Source organism: Sminthopsis crassicaudata, chromosome 2 (genome assembly GCF_048593235.1).
Source record: "Sminthopsis crassicaudata isolate SCR6 chromosome 2, ASM4859323v1, whole genome shotgun sequence".
Classification (NCBI taxonomy): domain Eukaryota; kingdom Metazoa; phylum Chordata; class Mammalia; order Dasyuromorphia; family Dasyuridae; genus Sminthopsis; species Sminthopsis crassicaudata.
The window spans coordinates 112,994,880-113,010,775 of record NC_133618.1 but is presented as its reverse complement, the minus strand read 5'-3'; the positions used below and the strand labels follow the sequence as shown (position 1 = coordinate 113,010,775).

The 15,896-nt window shown below is 33.0% G+C and overlaps 1 protein-coding gene across 5 annotated transcripts in view; it reads left to right on the top strand.

Annotated features, from left to right (window-relative positions):
* Positions 1–15,896, top strand: part of WDPCP (WD repeat containing planar cell polarity effector) — a 401,691-nt gene that overhangs the window by 247,761 nt on the left and 138,034 nt on the right. For all 5 annotated transcript variants that reach the window (XM_074287032.1, XM_074287033.1, XM_074287034.1 and 2 more), the window contains one exon: positions 10,036–10,099. In XM_074287032.1, coding sequence (XP_074143133.1) covers positions 10,036–10,099 — 64 coding nt within the window. The remainder of the gene's footprint in view (positions 1–10,035; positions 10,100–15,896) is intronic.

Here is a 15,896-nt window from a genome sequence, read left to right as displayed (position 1 = left end):
AGTTTCTTATTTGTTAGAAATATGTTCTAACAAGAAAATAAACTAGAGCAATCAAACCCAGTAGCATTTTTTTTGGTATCACCAACCACCTTGTTGGAGGCCAGTGAGGGAGGTCTGTTGCTCAGAGGTCATATGTTCCATAGTCGTCTTTTCACTGTGGGAGACACTGGCTCTGGGCTCTTCTCTTTGCTTTTGAACCCAGATTAAATCAAGGACATTGAACCATACTCAGACCTCCAGCTGCTGTCTTTTCATGTGCAACTTTCTATGATTCTCCAAATTTATTCATCTCAAAATATAATTAAACATCTGCTCAGTTCTTATGTGGCTGAGCTGTTGAGTTGCAGTACTTACAAAGGTAGCATCAGTAAACAATGAAAATACTTTCACCTTGTGTTTTTGAAGCACATTTTGTCCAAAGAGCCTAATGCTTTACATTTGTTTCCACAGTGTTTATTATTTTTTCTTTAACTAATCCCATGAATTTAATAGGGAAAGGTATTATTAATCTCATTTTGTAGATAAGAAAGGGAAGCAAAAAAAGTGCTTTTCCCAGGATCACATAGAAAATCAGTGGTAAAATCCAAATCTCCTTGTTTCCATGTCTTAGAATCCTTTCTACTAAGGTATTGCCATATATTGAAGGAAAATGTTTGGTAAGCACGTTTAAGTCTAAATGTTCACATAAAAGCTTTTTGGTGCCTTTCTAATTGATATTAGAAAAATCTGCAAGTCAAATGTAGGATCATTCTCACATTGTCTTATCATTTTTGTTGCCTTATCATTACAAACTGTGAATGATGATAGTTAAATATTCAGATATGCTAGAAGCTGATACCTTATACCCTATCAATGTTTAAAAATTTAATAGAGGTGGGCTTCTGCAGATAGTCATTAGCATTCATGGTTCAAAATGTTATTTTATTATGTTACCCAGCTATATAATAAAATATCAATTTCTCTGTAGTCTTTCTAGTTTTAAAGTGGTTTTTTTTTTTTTTGCTATGTAATCATCTACCCCATCTCTTCTCCCCCAAATGCTCTGCCAATTCCTAGGAGAATACTAAAGTACCATTCAAGCTTTTACACATCACAGGAATCAAAATTAAAGCCAAAAGAAAGAAGACGCGGTGCATCCTCCTTCACAGTTAAAATACAACCCTCTGTCCTAGCATACCTTCCATCATGCTATAAATAGAAGTGGGATTTATAGAAAATGAATAGTGAGACCACTCAGTTGCTCAAAAAAGAGGCTTTAAGACCTATCCTTTTTTTGGATGGTCATGAGTTGTAGGGGAAAAAAAGTTGTTTGAACCACCTCAAATTGCAATGAAAATCTTCAAAATCTCCCTTGTGTAATGTCTGTTTTCAACATAGTAAGAAAAACATATGAAAAAGTAAAAAATAAAACATAGTGGAGGGTTAAGGGGAGAAACCCTTTGCCCCACAAAGGCCTTGCATTTCTTAAAAAAAAATAGAAGGTTTTCTGAATGTGACCAGTGTGTGGCAGAGCATGACCCTGTTGTTCTCACATTAGCACAGACATGAACTCCAGGACATTAGGGCAAGAACACCAGGTTAAGAAGCACACAAATTATACTTTTTTTTTTTACTAAGCTCCCCCAAACTTCACCCCTTTTCCACTTCAAATATTTTTACCTACAAAAGATCAATTATATTCATTCATATTTCAAATGTCTCCAAAAGCAAAGATTTTTAATTAGGACTTAAGATTGAACACTTAAAATAAAAAGGAAATGTCTTAAGATTTCTCTCTGCAATGAAAGTGTCAGTGCAAATTTCATCTTAGCAAATTTATTCATGTATTCATAATAATATGTAACATTTCTATAGTGGAGGTTTAAGGTTGCCTGCATTCTTTACTTATGTTATTGTATTTGTTTTTCATAGCAGCCTTGTGGGGTCATTACTATAGGCATTAGATAATGTTAGTACCTTGATAATAGGGACTATTTGATTCTTTCCATTTGTAACTCCAGTGCCTAGCATTTTATAAGGGTCTATTGATTATTTCTATTTTGTTAATAAAGAAATTGAATTTAAGAGAAAATGAATGACTTAAATAATTGGAGCTTCTAACCCAGGTCTCTGGACTACATGTGTAATTATTCTTTTTTCTATACCACATTTCCTTTCAAATCATAGACTGGCAGAACTGGGAGACTTTAGGAATCATCTTTATTGACCCTGCTATTTTATAGATGAGGGAAACTGAGGCAGCCTCAACCCTTGCAGTCCTCTCTAGAGTTGACTGTTCTCATCCTCCCTTATTACAGTGAACCAGCAGGAGTCAACATATTGATTTTTTGCTTTTTGGCTTCTCTTCACTGTTTTTTTTAGTACTGTCATCTGAGAGTAGGGAATGGAAACTTTCCTATTGCTAATTTACACATGACATTTTAACAACAATAATACCTTAGCATAAAACTCAGGATATTTAGCTTCTTATATTTCCTCTAATAAATCTGTAAGTGTATTACATCAAAACAGTTATCTTTCATCATTCATCATGTAAACTTTCAGGCCTTATTGTTATACAGTGAAATACTAAGCAACTATTTGGCTTTGATGCCGAATTTTCCTTAAAGTCTTGGTTCTTTAATAAATGTTTCATATTACTTGTTAAAAAATGAAAATCATGTTTGTAGTTGTTTGTAGTTGTCATTGGCAACATATGCCTGTTTTGTGCCTTATTATGCAACCATTGTAAATTTATGCTCTCTGTATTTGAGCAGCATTTTTTTAATCTACTGAAATGTATATATTATACATTTCATAATGTTCTCACTAGATATGATGCTGCAAATGTGTCTACTAAAACATGCAATTACCTGGCCTGCCAACCTTTCACATTCATTACATTCAAAACTAAAATTCCTATTTTCCCTTTCCAAACTTTCCCTATTTTTGAGATTCCCCATTTTTCTCAATGCTATGCCCATTTTTCTTATCATGGAATCTTGGAGTTCTATTGGAATGCTCCAGTTCCCTTCCCACCCTACACCTTACCCTTTTCCATAAATATACAATTAATTCTGCCTTTTGCATTGTTCCCATAGTCATCATCCTAACTCAGGCTCATGTTACCTCTTGCTTGGAATATTGTAATCATTTCCTTAATTTTTTTATTTCCCTGTCTTACATTTTCACCCTAACTCTACTTTCAAATTCATTTTTCAATCCAAATGGATCATTCTAAAGCATTTAGAATCCTTCTAAATCCTTCTGATCTAATTGTGTCACTCTCTGGTTTAAAAGTCTTTGATCTACATTTTCAATCAAATCAAGGATATACTTAGTAGATCCTCAATAAATATTGATTGAGCACAGGCTTCTGGAGCTCTAGAGAACAGAATTGAAGCAACAAGTGGAAATTGTTCAGAGGCAGATTTCTATTCCAGATGAGGAAAGCCTCCCTAAGAATTGTTGTTTTTCAGTTATATCTGGCTCTTGGTGACCCTTTTCAGGGTTTTTTTTTGACAGGAATGCTGGATGGCTTGCCATTTCTTACTCTAGCTTCTTTTACAGATGGAAAAAATAAGGCAAACAGGGTTAAGTGACTTGCCTAATCAGGTAGTAAATGTCTAAGGCCAGATATGAATTTCCAAATTCAAGGGCCCAGCAATCTATCCACTGTGCCTCCTAGCTGAGCTCTCCTAAGAATTAGTTCCTGAAAGTAAAATGGACTAATTATTTATTGATAGTGTTGAGGCAGCATGATATAGTAGAAGGAGTTCTGGGCTTGGAATTAAGAACTGTGTGCTACACAGCATCTACTACCTCAGTTTCCTCATCTGGAAAAAAAAAAGACAATACTTCCACTACCTACATCATAGGATTATTGTGGGGAAAGAATTTTGTAAACTTCAAGATGCTATATAAATGTAAGTTACCATTATCTTCTTGTTATTTTCAGTCACTCAGTTAATAAATAAACATTTATTACACTAAAAGATAGACCTTGCCCTTAAGGATCTTACTATCCAGTGGGAAAAGATAGCACAAAAGGAAGCTAAATAGGAAAATAGGAAAGGGAGAGTAAAGGTACTCAGTGTGGGAGGGACCATGATGGAGTCCAATCCAAAGGAGTATAGCTGAATGGGAAATGAAAAGATGGCTATCCCGGGTGCTCTATAGAGCTTATATATAGAGGCTTTGGGAAGAGTTCTTTGCTCTGCTTTCCAACTTTCCCATTTAAGTCAGAATTCAAACGATTTTGACAGGCCAAAATATTGGGCTCAGTCTGATAAAATGAAGTATAATTAATTTAAAATTTTCCACTGGGGTTCAAGAAATTAATCTTATAAGTACAAGATAGAGGATGCATAATTAAACAATAGTTTGGAAAAGATGTTTCAGTTCTGGTGAACTGGAAGCTGAAAATGAACAAACAATGTGACATAGCAGCCAAAAAAAGCTTAAGAAGGCTTGGAATAAGAAACATAACTATAGAATAAGAATGAGAATATAAAAGTTAAATTTATGCCATACTATAGAATGAGAAGTTGATGGTTCAATTGTACATTCTGCCCCATTCAGACTACATGCAATTCCAGTTATCCCAAGAGACAACATTGTTTAAAAAAAAAAAAAAAAGGAGAATGTCCAGAGGAGAGCCACCCACATGGTGAAGGGCCTTTAGTCCATGGCATTTATGGATTGGTTGAAGAAACTAAGTATTTAACCTAGAGAAGAAAAGGCCAAAGGAAAGCATTAGAGTAGTCTTTATGTACTTGAAAGGCAGTGATGTGGAAGAAGTATTACATTTGTTATGTTTGGTCCTAGAAGATTGGCCTAGAAAAAAAAGGCTACAAATGGTAAAGAGGGAACTTTAGACTTGATATCAGGAAAATATTCCTAACAATTAGATCATTCAAAATGGGAATGAATTGTCATAAAGGGTACTGGGGTTCTCCCCTCCTTAGAGGTCTTCAAGCAAAGGATCAGTGACATTTGGCAACTATATCATAAAAAGATTTTATGGACTGCAGGCATACCTTGGAGATATTATGAGTTCAGTTACAGACTACCTCAATAAAGCAAATATTGCAATAAAGTAAGTCACATGAGTTTTTTTTTTAGTTTCCCAGGGCATATAAAAGTTAAATCTACACAAAATTGTAATCTACAATAGTATTATGTTAAAAAAAAAAACAATATACATGCTTTAATTGAAAAATACTTTCTTGCTAAAAAAAATGCTAACCATCATCTGAATCTTTAGCAAGTCATAATCATTTTGCTAGGAGAGGGTCTTGCCTCAGTTTGATGGCAGCTGACTAATCAGGATGATGATTGCTGAAAGCTGGGATGACTGTGAAAAAAATTTTAAAATAAAAGAACAAAGAAGTTTGCCCCATTGATCTATTCTTCCTTTCACTTGAACATTTAGAGGCCATTGTAGGTTATTAATTAGCCTAATTTCTATATGTTTGTACAAAATAAGAGAGTAGGAAAGCCTGAGGAAAAAGGAGAGATGGGCAACAGCCAGTTGGTGGAGCAATTAGAACACACAAACTTTTATTGATTAGGTTCACTATCTATATTGGTGTGATTACAATAGTAACACCTAAGATCACTGATCACAAATCATCAAAACATATATAATAATAATGAAAAAGTTGAAATATTGTATTAATTACCAAAATGTGACACAGGGATACAATTTTAGGACATGTTATTGGGAAAGTGGTGTCAATAAACTTGCTCAGTGAAGAGTTGCCACAAATTTTCAATTTGTAAAAAACACAATATCTACAAAGTATAACAAAATGAGATTTGTTTTAAAGCAAAGGAAGAACAGTAGAAAAGACCATGGTAGGATTAATTGACCTGATTTCAATGTTATTGTGTCTTAGAGATTAGGAAAGCTAGAGAAAAAAGAGAGCGGGGGAAAGGTTGATTGGTAAAAGTCAGAACACATACCACATTTATTGATTATGTTCATAATCTTGGCACCACAAAATAATTACAAAGATCATTGAACACAGATCACCATAACAGACATATTAATGACGATGAAAAAGTTTGAAATACTGCAAGACTTTGCCAACATGTAACACAGAGGCACAATGGGAGCATGTGCTATTGGAAAAAAATGACACTAATGGACTTGCTCTATGCAGGTTTACCACAGACCTTCAATTTGTAAAACAAAACAAAACGAAACCCACAATATATTTGAAGTATAGTGAAGTGAAGCATCAAAAAATGAGGTATTGGGACAGCTAGGTGGATAGAGCATCAGCCTTGAAATCAGGAGGACCTGAGTTCAAATCTGATCTCAGACACTTAACATGTTCTAGTTATATGACCCTGGGCAAGTCACTTAACCCCATTTGTCTCAGCAAAAAAAAAAAAAAAGATAAGCCTGTGTTTAATGGATCAATCAGTGGTTTTAAATTTTTCTTGCATCATGGACCCCTTTAGTAGTCTGGTAGCATCTATGGACTCCTTTTTAGAACAATATTTTTAAATAATTGAATAAAAATGTAACTTTCCCATCAAATTTTCTATCACTGTTCCCCTAAAATCTACCCATGGACCCCCTCAGGCATCAGTGAACCCTAGGTCAAGAACTCCTAGAGTAGATCATTGTTGATGCTCTATTTATGTAAGTGTTAGAATAGATGACCTTTAATGTAATGTTCAGATCTGAGAATTCATAATACAAAATTAAAAAATGTTTAATGTCAAAAAGAGATTCTTTGGGTTTGCTCCAAAGAAAGCAAGTTATCAAACATTGGGCAGATTTGTTGATTTGAAATTTTTTATTGCTTGAATGGATCTGTAATATAGTTCCATTGATGCAAATTAAGACCCATCGGACTTTTTGGGGAATCCTGAAATAATGCATGAAAAAGAAAATTTTAACACACCTCATTGAGGATCATAGAAATTACTATTTTTGAAATCCCTGTTTTGGTAACCGATTTGGTAATCTTATTTATACATGAATATTACCCTTAATTGAACTGAAATATATTCTTCCACAACTTCGCTCTGCTTAGCTCTGGCACTCTAGCTCCCTTCTCTTCTAGCTAGGTGAGACACAAAGGTCTAGAAAGATGAAATGTGTTAGACTATACTTTATAGCACAAGATATTGAAGATAGAAGGATAGAATAGGTTAGGACAAGGTCTTTAGAACAAAATAGTAAGTCTCCTTTCAGTTTCTCATTACTTATTGAATTATGAGTAGACCTCAGGTACATCAATCCTTCTTGTTCCCTCTTTAAAAGTTTATTTATCTGCAGAAAACAAAAAAAAATCATTCCTGCCCCCTTTCTATTTCACTGGGATATTGTAAGGAAGAATGAAACATAAGTTAAAGAACTTTTTAAACAAAGAAATATGTAAGAACAATAATTTTTTGTTATTTCATGCCAAATTTATTCAAATGCTTTTTGAGAAAAGTCTAGATTAGGGAAAAACGCTTTAATCTGCAAAGATAGGAAGGTTAAAAAAAATTAGAGGGAGGAAGCAAAAATATTTATAAGTGATATTCAAGATCTTAGGAATCCTTATCTTCTTTCAAAGTCTATCTCAGGTATCACCACCTCCTGCTAAGCCTTTTCTGACCCTTTCCCCTAATTGTTAGTACTCTGGCTCCTCAAATTTCCTTGTATTTACTCATTGATTTATTTTTGGTATCCAGAAGTCCAATTAAGGTTTTTTGAGGACAGAGAGTATTCTTGTTTTGTCTTTGAATCCCCAGTGGTAGCACAGAGCCTTACACTTAATAGGTAAGTATTTCTAAATATTGAATTGAATTAACTGATCATCACCTATATATTGCTTAGAATATATATCAGAAGTTTAATAGCTAACTGTTGAAGTTAAAGTTAAAGATTTAGAAGATTTTATATGTTAATGAGAGAACGTGTTTGGAAAAACCAGGCAGTGGTTGGGGATGGGGGCAGGGAGTAGGGATAGAGAGCAGAAGTTTCAGTAAGTGAATGACCACCTATTTTCTATAGAATTATAAGTAGTCAGGAGGCAGGTTGTGAAATCTACAAGTGAATGGGAAGAGGATGTGAATAAACAAAGAAAGAGAGTACATGTTTAAACACACTTGCATGCACACACACACACACACAGAACATTACCATATTCTTGCTATCATATTATCAGTAATTAAGAGCAGGAAAATCTGCACACGGATGTCTCAAGAGTAAGCATGATGGTTACTTGTGAATCTAAGAATGGATCATCCACAGGGAGTGCAGAAAATAGTTCTATGGTCCTTGTATTTAAAAAAAAATAGCATTACAGCATTTGAAATTTTTACTTAAATTAAACTGTACACAGAAACCTCACTGTGAGGATACACAATTAATACAATGTACAGCAGTTTTGTTTTTTTTCCCTTCCCTCAAAAGTCAGTCCTAAGTCTTCATTTGTACCTTAATTTTCATTTCCAGTGCCACCACATTTGTTACCTCTTGTTTGGACTTGCAATAGCTCCTTAATTCATCTCTCTCTGCCTTCAGTTTTACTTCCCTTCTAATCAATTATTCAATTCAAATTAATTTTCAAAGAACACCCAACCACCAGTACAGATTCCAGAGTGTCAATCAGCCTATTGGAAAAGAAACCATACTCAGCACCTGAAAACCAATACATCTCTTCTGCCTCAGAAACTTTCCTGTAGGGCAGGCAGCCAAAGATAAGAAGAAATGTGACCACCAACTAATACTTTAAAGGCAAATCATTTGCTAGAGATAATCTTGAGTCCGCCCCTTTTTCTCTCCCCTCCTTTTAAAAAGTCCTACTTAGGGCAGCAGACAAATAGAAAGTATTAAATATTATATTGGTCAACAAATCTTGTTTGTTTCCTCAAAGTTTTTTTCAACTATTTCAGTAACAAAAAGATTTTTAAGTATAGTTAGTTTGTAGAAAGAAAGAATACATTAAACACAAATAGATTTCATCCATTTTTTTTTCTTTTGTAATGTAGAAGCAGCACTATTTTTCTTTACCTCCAAATTCCCCTATATGCTACCCAGGAAAATTTAGAATCTCTTAGTTATCAACTAGCTTGTTTCTATAATCAGAATCACTGCCAATTATATCTATGTAAATCCCAGTACTCAGGCAATATGAAAGGGGCCTTTTGTTCTTGAAGCTTGTGCAGGAAGGACTTTCACTACAAGCTTTTCCTTTGAGAGCTGTCCAACTCTCTGTAAGGATTACCAGGTTATCTTCATGTTCTCAGTCATATTAACCCAAAGTAAAGTAAAACCTTTTAAAATTATTTTTAAATAGTTTTCATTATTCAGTTATGTAAGGGGCAGGCAGGAAGAAACCATTCTTTATTTCAAGTATTTTAGAAAATTTTAATCTTTAGGTACAACAACTTGCTAGTGTTTATGTTTTTAACATTTATGCAGCCAATTTAGATAGTAAAAGAACACTTGATGCCTCATCCTTAATTGGATAAATATTATATTCATTTAGTAATAGTAGATCACATTCATATATTTGGTTTGTGAACCATTCCTCTTTGATTATATTGCTCACAAAATATTAACTTATGAAAGTTATTTATAAGTAGAGTCACATACATTATCCTACAAAACATCATAAATGAAAAAACTCTTTCCTAATCATATTTTTAAAAAAGAATTTGTGATTTAACTATAATTCTGTTGTTAAGAGTCTTGGAAAATACAGGGTGTCCCAAATGTCTTAATGTAGTTTTAAGCCTCGATAGCTTAAGATAATAGCTTTTTAATAGATTTTTAAAAGCTTTTTTAGCTCAAAACTGCACTAAGACTTTAATATTTGAAATTTTTCTTGAAGTTAATCTTTAAAATTTCAGATATAGAAGGATTTGCATAAAACCTGGAGAAGACATTATATTTGAAAAATAACTTTTCAAATGGATCAAAAATAACAACCAAAAAAAAAAAAAAACCCACCATAGAACAAATTCAGAAAACAAATCTGAGTAGCTTCTTTTCTTTTATGATACTATCTTAGCTACTAGACTAATAATTTCTTTTACTTATAGGTACCAGAGATTTGAAAAGGCCTTTCTCCTAGCTGTTGATATTGGTGCCCGGGACCTGTTTATGGTGAGTCATTGCTAGAGATGATTGTATGTCTTCAACTCTCAGGCTGAGTTAGTTGTCAGCTTTTGTGGCCATTAAAAAGGATTAGTGTCATTTGCAGCCTTAGACACATGGTGGGAAAGGCATTATTCCTCTTGGCTTGTACCTTTACCATCATGAAACTGGTCAATAGCTATCTAGTTATCTTTTGGCTTGTTGACATTTTTCTTACCATGGCCAGAGGGCTGTTTAATGTTTTTTTAGGAATTAATTTCTAGTCCTTGAACTTTTATCTTCACATGCCTCAATGTGGGTAGATGACACCTTTCTATCTAATAAGCTTAAATGTTTCTAAATCCATTCCTTCAAGACTTACAGCTGCTCAGGACAAGACACAAGGGCAAACCATAGCCTGGACATCTTGAATGCTCTTAGTTTGTTTCTTAGATTTCATTGAAAAGTGACAAATGATGAAAGCATCCAGAAGTATTTTTAAAGTCACAAAGCTGCAAGGTAGACCTAAGGAACTGTTGATTTCCTGCACTCATGGGTCCTCCCATTTAATTAGCTACAGAAGGAAAATTAACCAGCTCTTTAAAGGTTCTGTGTTCAGGCTCCACATGGGGCTCTTGTTTTATAAGGCCTTGCACCACAATGTCACAGTGAGGTCAGAGAGACAAAGACAACTGTGCTTTCCTAATTTCACAGCATGTTGCTGCTCTGCAGCCTATTTCATTGTTTTCAAAGAAACAATAAGAAAAAGCTCATTTAAAAAAAAAAAGAAAAGAAAAAACATATGGTAAACCCTTTTGTTTGATTCTTTTGTACAATGAAGACATTCTATGGTTTAAATTAAGCTTTGACATTTAATGTTACTATCAGATTATCTCATTATCACTTGCCTACAATTCAGTCTTAGTATTTGAATTGTAACTTGGTTTTGAAAAGTTATGAAAAATTCCTTTATGATTACATAAAAATGTTTATTTTATGATATTTGTTTTATAGTTTTAAACATCTGCTTCTATTACATTCAACTAAATGTATAAAAAATTTTAAAATACAGTAACTAAAAACTTATTTAAAATATCCAAATTTTAATAAAATTTACATATATATATATATATAATCTTGAACTTCTTTATTTTCCCTCTATTTAAAAAAAAATTCATTTTTAAAAATAAAATTATCATTAATCACCTCCAGAACAGTAAAATAAAATTAAAAGTATTTATTTACATTTTGCTATCTAGTAGTTAAAAATTACTCAATCTCACATTTGGAATGGCTTTCCCCTTTAGATGTTAAATTTTTCTGCTCTGGTTACCAGACAATACAATTTATCAAAGTTGATATCCAAACTTCTCCAAGATTATATCTTTTTTATCTCAAAAATTTTCTGAGCCTACTTTTCCCATTATTGTGTTCAGTCACTATTGTTGGGATCATGTAGTAATAATATTATTAATACTTTAAAATTAATTGTGCCACTTTAACAATAAGATTGTGTCCACTTTAAAATAGGTTTTGTTTTTTAGTATATTGTATATGCCCAAATTATAAGAAAATAAAAGCAACTTGGACAAGCTAAAGTATGAGGAGAGATTCTCTCTTGTGTCTTTGTCTCTTTTATAAATAAAAGTCTTCTCAAAGGCTGATTGGACTCTCTCTGCAGGGATTTCTCCCTTTAAAACATGTGGGTCACTTTAAATAGGTAATAAAACAGTTTCAGTTTCCTTTTTTATTTTTAAAAAGTAAATAAGATTTTTATCCCCATACAGTGGAAAGTCCCCCTTAGTTCACTATATGAAATTTTGATTAATTATTTCAGAGATGCCTTAGACTCTCTTAGTTTTAAATAAAAGTTTTATCTAAGCCCATAAGTAATTTATATAGAGCACCTAACATTGTTTTACATGTTAAAATCTTCTATGCTAAGATTTTCTCATTTCCAATTGAGGCTAAATTACTGCAATTATTTTACTTACATACAATAATGTAAGATATCAGTCTACTACTTACTGAGAATCGGTACCTCTTCTAAGTCTAAACATGTCTGGTATAAAGAGGGTTAGCAATCCTAGAAACCCATCTACTAGAGATTATTTCAATGATGAAAAGACTCCCTGACCCAAAAATATCTCCCTTAATAGTCTGAATATGGCACCTTTAAGATTACAAAGAGATAAATTAAAAGATAAGATAATATCTCCACAAAGGTCACAGTTCAAATCTATTTTATTACCTAAAAGCAATTCTCTATGTGTTAGTACCTATTTATGATAGTAAGGTACAGGATGGGTAAGTTTCTTGAAGGGTTGAGGGGAGAAAAAAATCAAGACATAACAATTAGCTCTAGATAGTTGGTTTAAGGGACAGGATTGCTGGATATAGGATGATTAGTAATTTTTTGAGGTGGAGGTGGAAATGGGGGGAAGGAAAATTTATAAACAAGAGTGAGAGTAATGAAAATACTATTTGCCTTTTAATAATTTTGCCTAAGGTAGGTTCTGAATATAAACTTATTATTCGTAATAGTAATATCTAGATTTCTCAAATATCTTGATATGTCTTCCTTTATTAGTAATAGGGAGCAGAACTTGAAAGACATAAAATAATGTTAAAGATTTCTAATTCTTGTGTGGAAAATGGACAAGTCTTCACTATAACATTTTTTCATCAAACTGTATTTTTGACTATAGCACATAACAGGAGAGAGAGAGAGAGAGAGAGAGAGAGAGAGAGAGCGCAAAATAAAGCATTTTCATGTACATAACATGTTATGGATAAATAATTTGGTGAGTAATATGGTAAGATCATTGAAGGAGAGCTGGTAGCAAAGACTGGAAGGATGAGAATGAGAGAGGTCAAGTGAAACAGTCAGCTCTTCTGATTGATATTAATCCCAGAAAATTGGAATTTTCCCTGACCATAGGATAGTGCTGGGGGAAAAAAAACAGATTAAATCAAGTTATTACTGTTTGCTCCCAGTGGAAATCTATACTTCCCATTTCTGTAAGTGCCATCTTTTAGAAATGAAGTTGTGAGGACCTTATTCTTTCTTTTTTGTTTTTTTTTTGTTTTAAATTTAATAATCAATAGATAAATCATCAAATAAATATACCAAACAAGGAAGAAAAACTTGAAAATACTCTGAACATTTAACAAATTGGCCCCTCAAAATTAAGAGACCGCAAACAAGAACTTTTCTTTTATTATGTTCTATTTCTAAGTCTGAAGTTTCATTAGCCATATATGTGTGTATATATATATATATATATATATATATATATATATATATATATATATATAGTTCATTTATACATATCTTTAAATAAGTTCAATGCATATACAGTTCTGCTTCTGCTGATCATGCTTGGTGACTCTTCATATGGGTCATTCTGAGTATCTTTTCATTTATATTTGCTATTTACATTATTACACCATAATATATTGAGCCATTCTTCAATTGCTTACATATTAATTGGTTTTCTTTTCTTTTTTAATTATGACTAAAAAATAGCTAGTAAATTATGCTTTTGCATAGTTATGACTATTTTTGTAGGATAAGAACTTTACCCCCTCCCCACCATGGTGTTTTTAGCATAAAGAAACAGCAGTTGCCTTGTGTATGTTTGCAGTAAATTCCTAAGTATATTTTTTACTGCTTATAGTACTTTAAAGTGGGATTTCTCTTTCTACTCTTACTTGCTGAATTTTGTAGGTAATATACAAAAACAGTAATGACCAACTACCTCCTTTTATAGATGTGGAAATTGAGGCCCAAAGAAGTTAAAAGGCCTTAAAGCAAGTCATCAGATTTAGTCCAGCACACCACACCACACCACATGGCCAGCCTGTTGTCAAATCTTGTTATTTCTAAGTTCACAGCATTTTTTATATATGGTCCCTTTTATCCACTTAGATAGGTACAACAACATTCAGATGACCTATCAGGAGAAAGATTACAATAACTAACATTCCATGAAGTGTCCTTACCTTGTCTCTCTCTCTCAACTCCATATTCTCCTCTATCACTTGCCAAGGTGATTTTTCTAAAACATTGGTTTAATCATGTCACCAATTTGCTCAATAATATACATGACTTTTTATCATCTCTAGAATCAAATATAAAGGGCTCTATTTAGCATTTGAAGATTTTCTTAACCTGTCCCCTTCCTGCTTTCTCCATTATTCATTCTCTTTCCCACTGTGTGGTCTATGAGCCAGCCTTACTGACTTACTTGAATGTCCTTGAATATTAAAAAAAAAAAAACTCTTTATCTCTCACAGTTTTGCTTCTGTGCTGGCTGGTCTACATTCCTGATAGATTTGGCTCCCTCATTGCCATGTCTTGGTTTACCTGGTTTCATTCAAGACTTAGCTCACAGTCCCACTTTTAGCAAGAGGACTTTCCTGTCTCCCTAACTTCTAGTAGTGCCTTTCCCCTGAAATTATCTTCACCTATTCTGTATATATCTTGAATATGCATAATTATCTACACATTATCTCCCCTATTAAAATATAAGCTCCTTGTGGGCAGAGACTGTTTCTCTATTCCCATCTCCTTTCTTTGTTTCTTCATTGCTTAACACAATGCCTAAGACAGAAAGCACTGAAGGAAATGCTTTTTAACTGAGACAAGTGAAGAATTATGCATAAGAAATAGTATAAGAGATGTTACTTAGGGAGAAGAAGGGTCAATGAGTGGACTGACTGACTACATGCTTTGTTAGTAACCATCCAATGTCAAGAGACAGATATCCAGGTATTAAGTGGATAGCCATGTGGTAAATTTATAGAAAGCAACACAGGATGGGAAGTCATAATTGTTCAGGAAGTGGTAGAGATCTGTATCACTGGAAGCATATCAAAAATCCCCTGGAGTATTGCAATGATTTCATTCATTTGTTTGATCAATAAAAATGTTCTTCTTTTTCATAATGAGAATATCACAGTGCCATTTTCTAGCATTTTTTATTAAAGAATATTGTTCATTTACATTTACTTTTACAACTGCTAGATTTGTCTTTTACAAAGTTATTTTATTGGAAAGGAATATACAATCTTATTCTTGTTTTTAACTATAACTTAAATTGTTTCTATAGAAGCTTACTTTCCCATGTATTAATAGCTATGTGAGTTTCTAAATTTGGATTTTCCATTCAAAATAAGTCTCCCTTTGATGTTACCTTAATCCAATCCTATTCTTACCATCTTGGATTTTCAACACCATTTGTTTTCCATCTTTGTTTCCTTGAAATGTGCTTCTCAAATTTAGTATTACCACTATGATATTGTGAGAGTTTTTATAGTCTGCTAACAACTGCTTTATCTTTATTTGAAAAGTATGGATTGTTTAGAGGATTTTTTTAACTTGTTTATTTTACCAAGATTTCACAGAAGTCCATATGTCTCTTTACAAAATTTTGAAAGACTAAAAGCTTCTCATGTCTTGCCTCCAAACAGCATAGGCTGTTTTTAAAATCTGAGACATATTGTTTTGACAAAATAGTAACTCGCCAACAAACGTCCAAACAAAACCCAATACAAAGTACATAAAAACAGCATATTGCTAGAAGAATGGAATTTTTAACACTCATTTTGGTACTAATTTTAGTTTTTCTGAAACCCATAAAAGGTATAAAGAAGTCACTTATACAGATTTAAAAGATCAAAGGGTTGCAAATAGACATTGGTTGCAAGTGACTGAAACAGAGAGCAAAAAATGATTGGCTAAGAGAATAAGTCTTACCTCTTATACTTGTATTTTCAAAAAGCTAGCAGTTTAATACTTGGAGTTTGGTGGGCATTTAGGGTT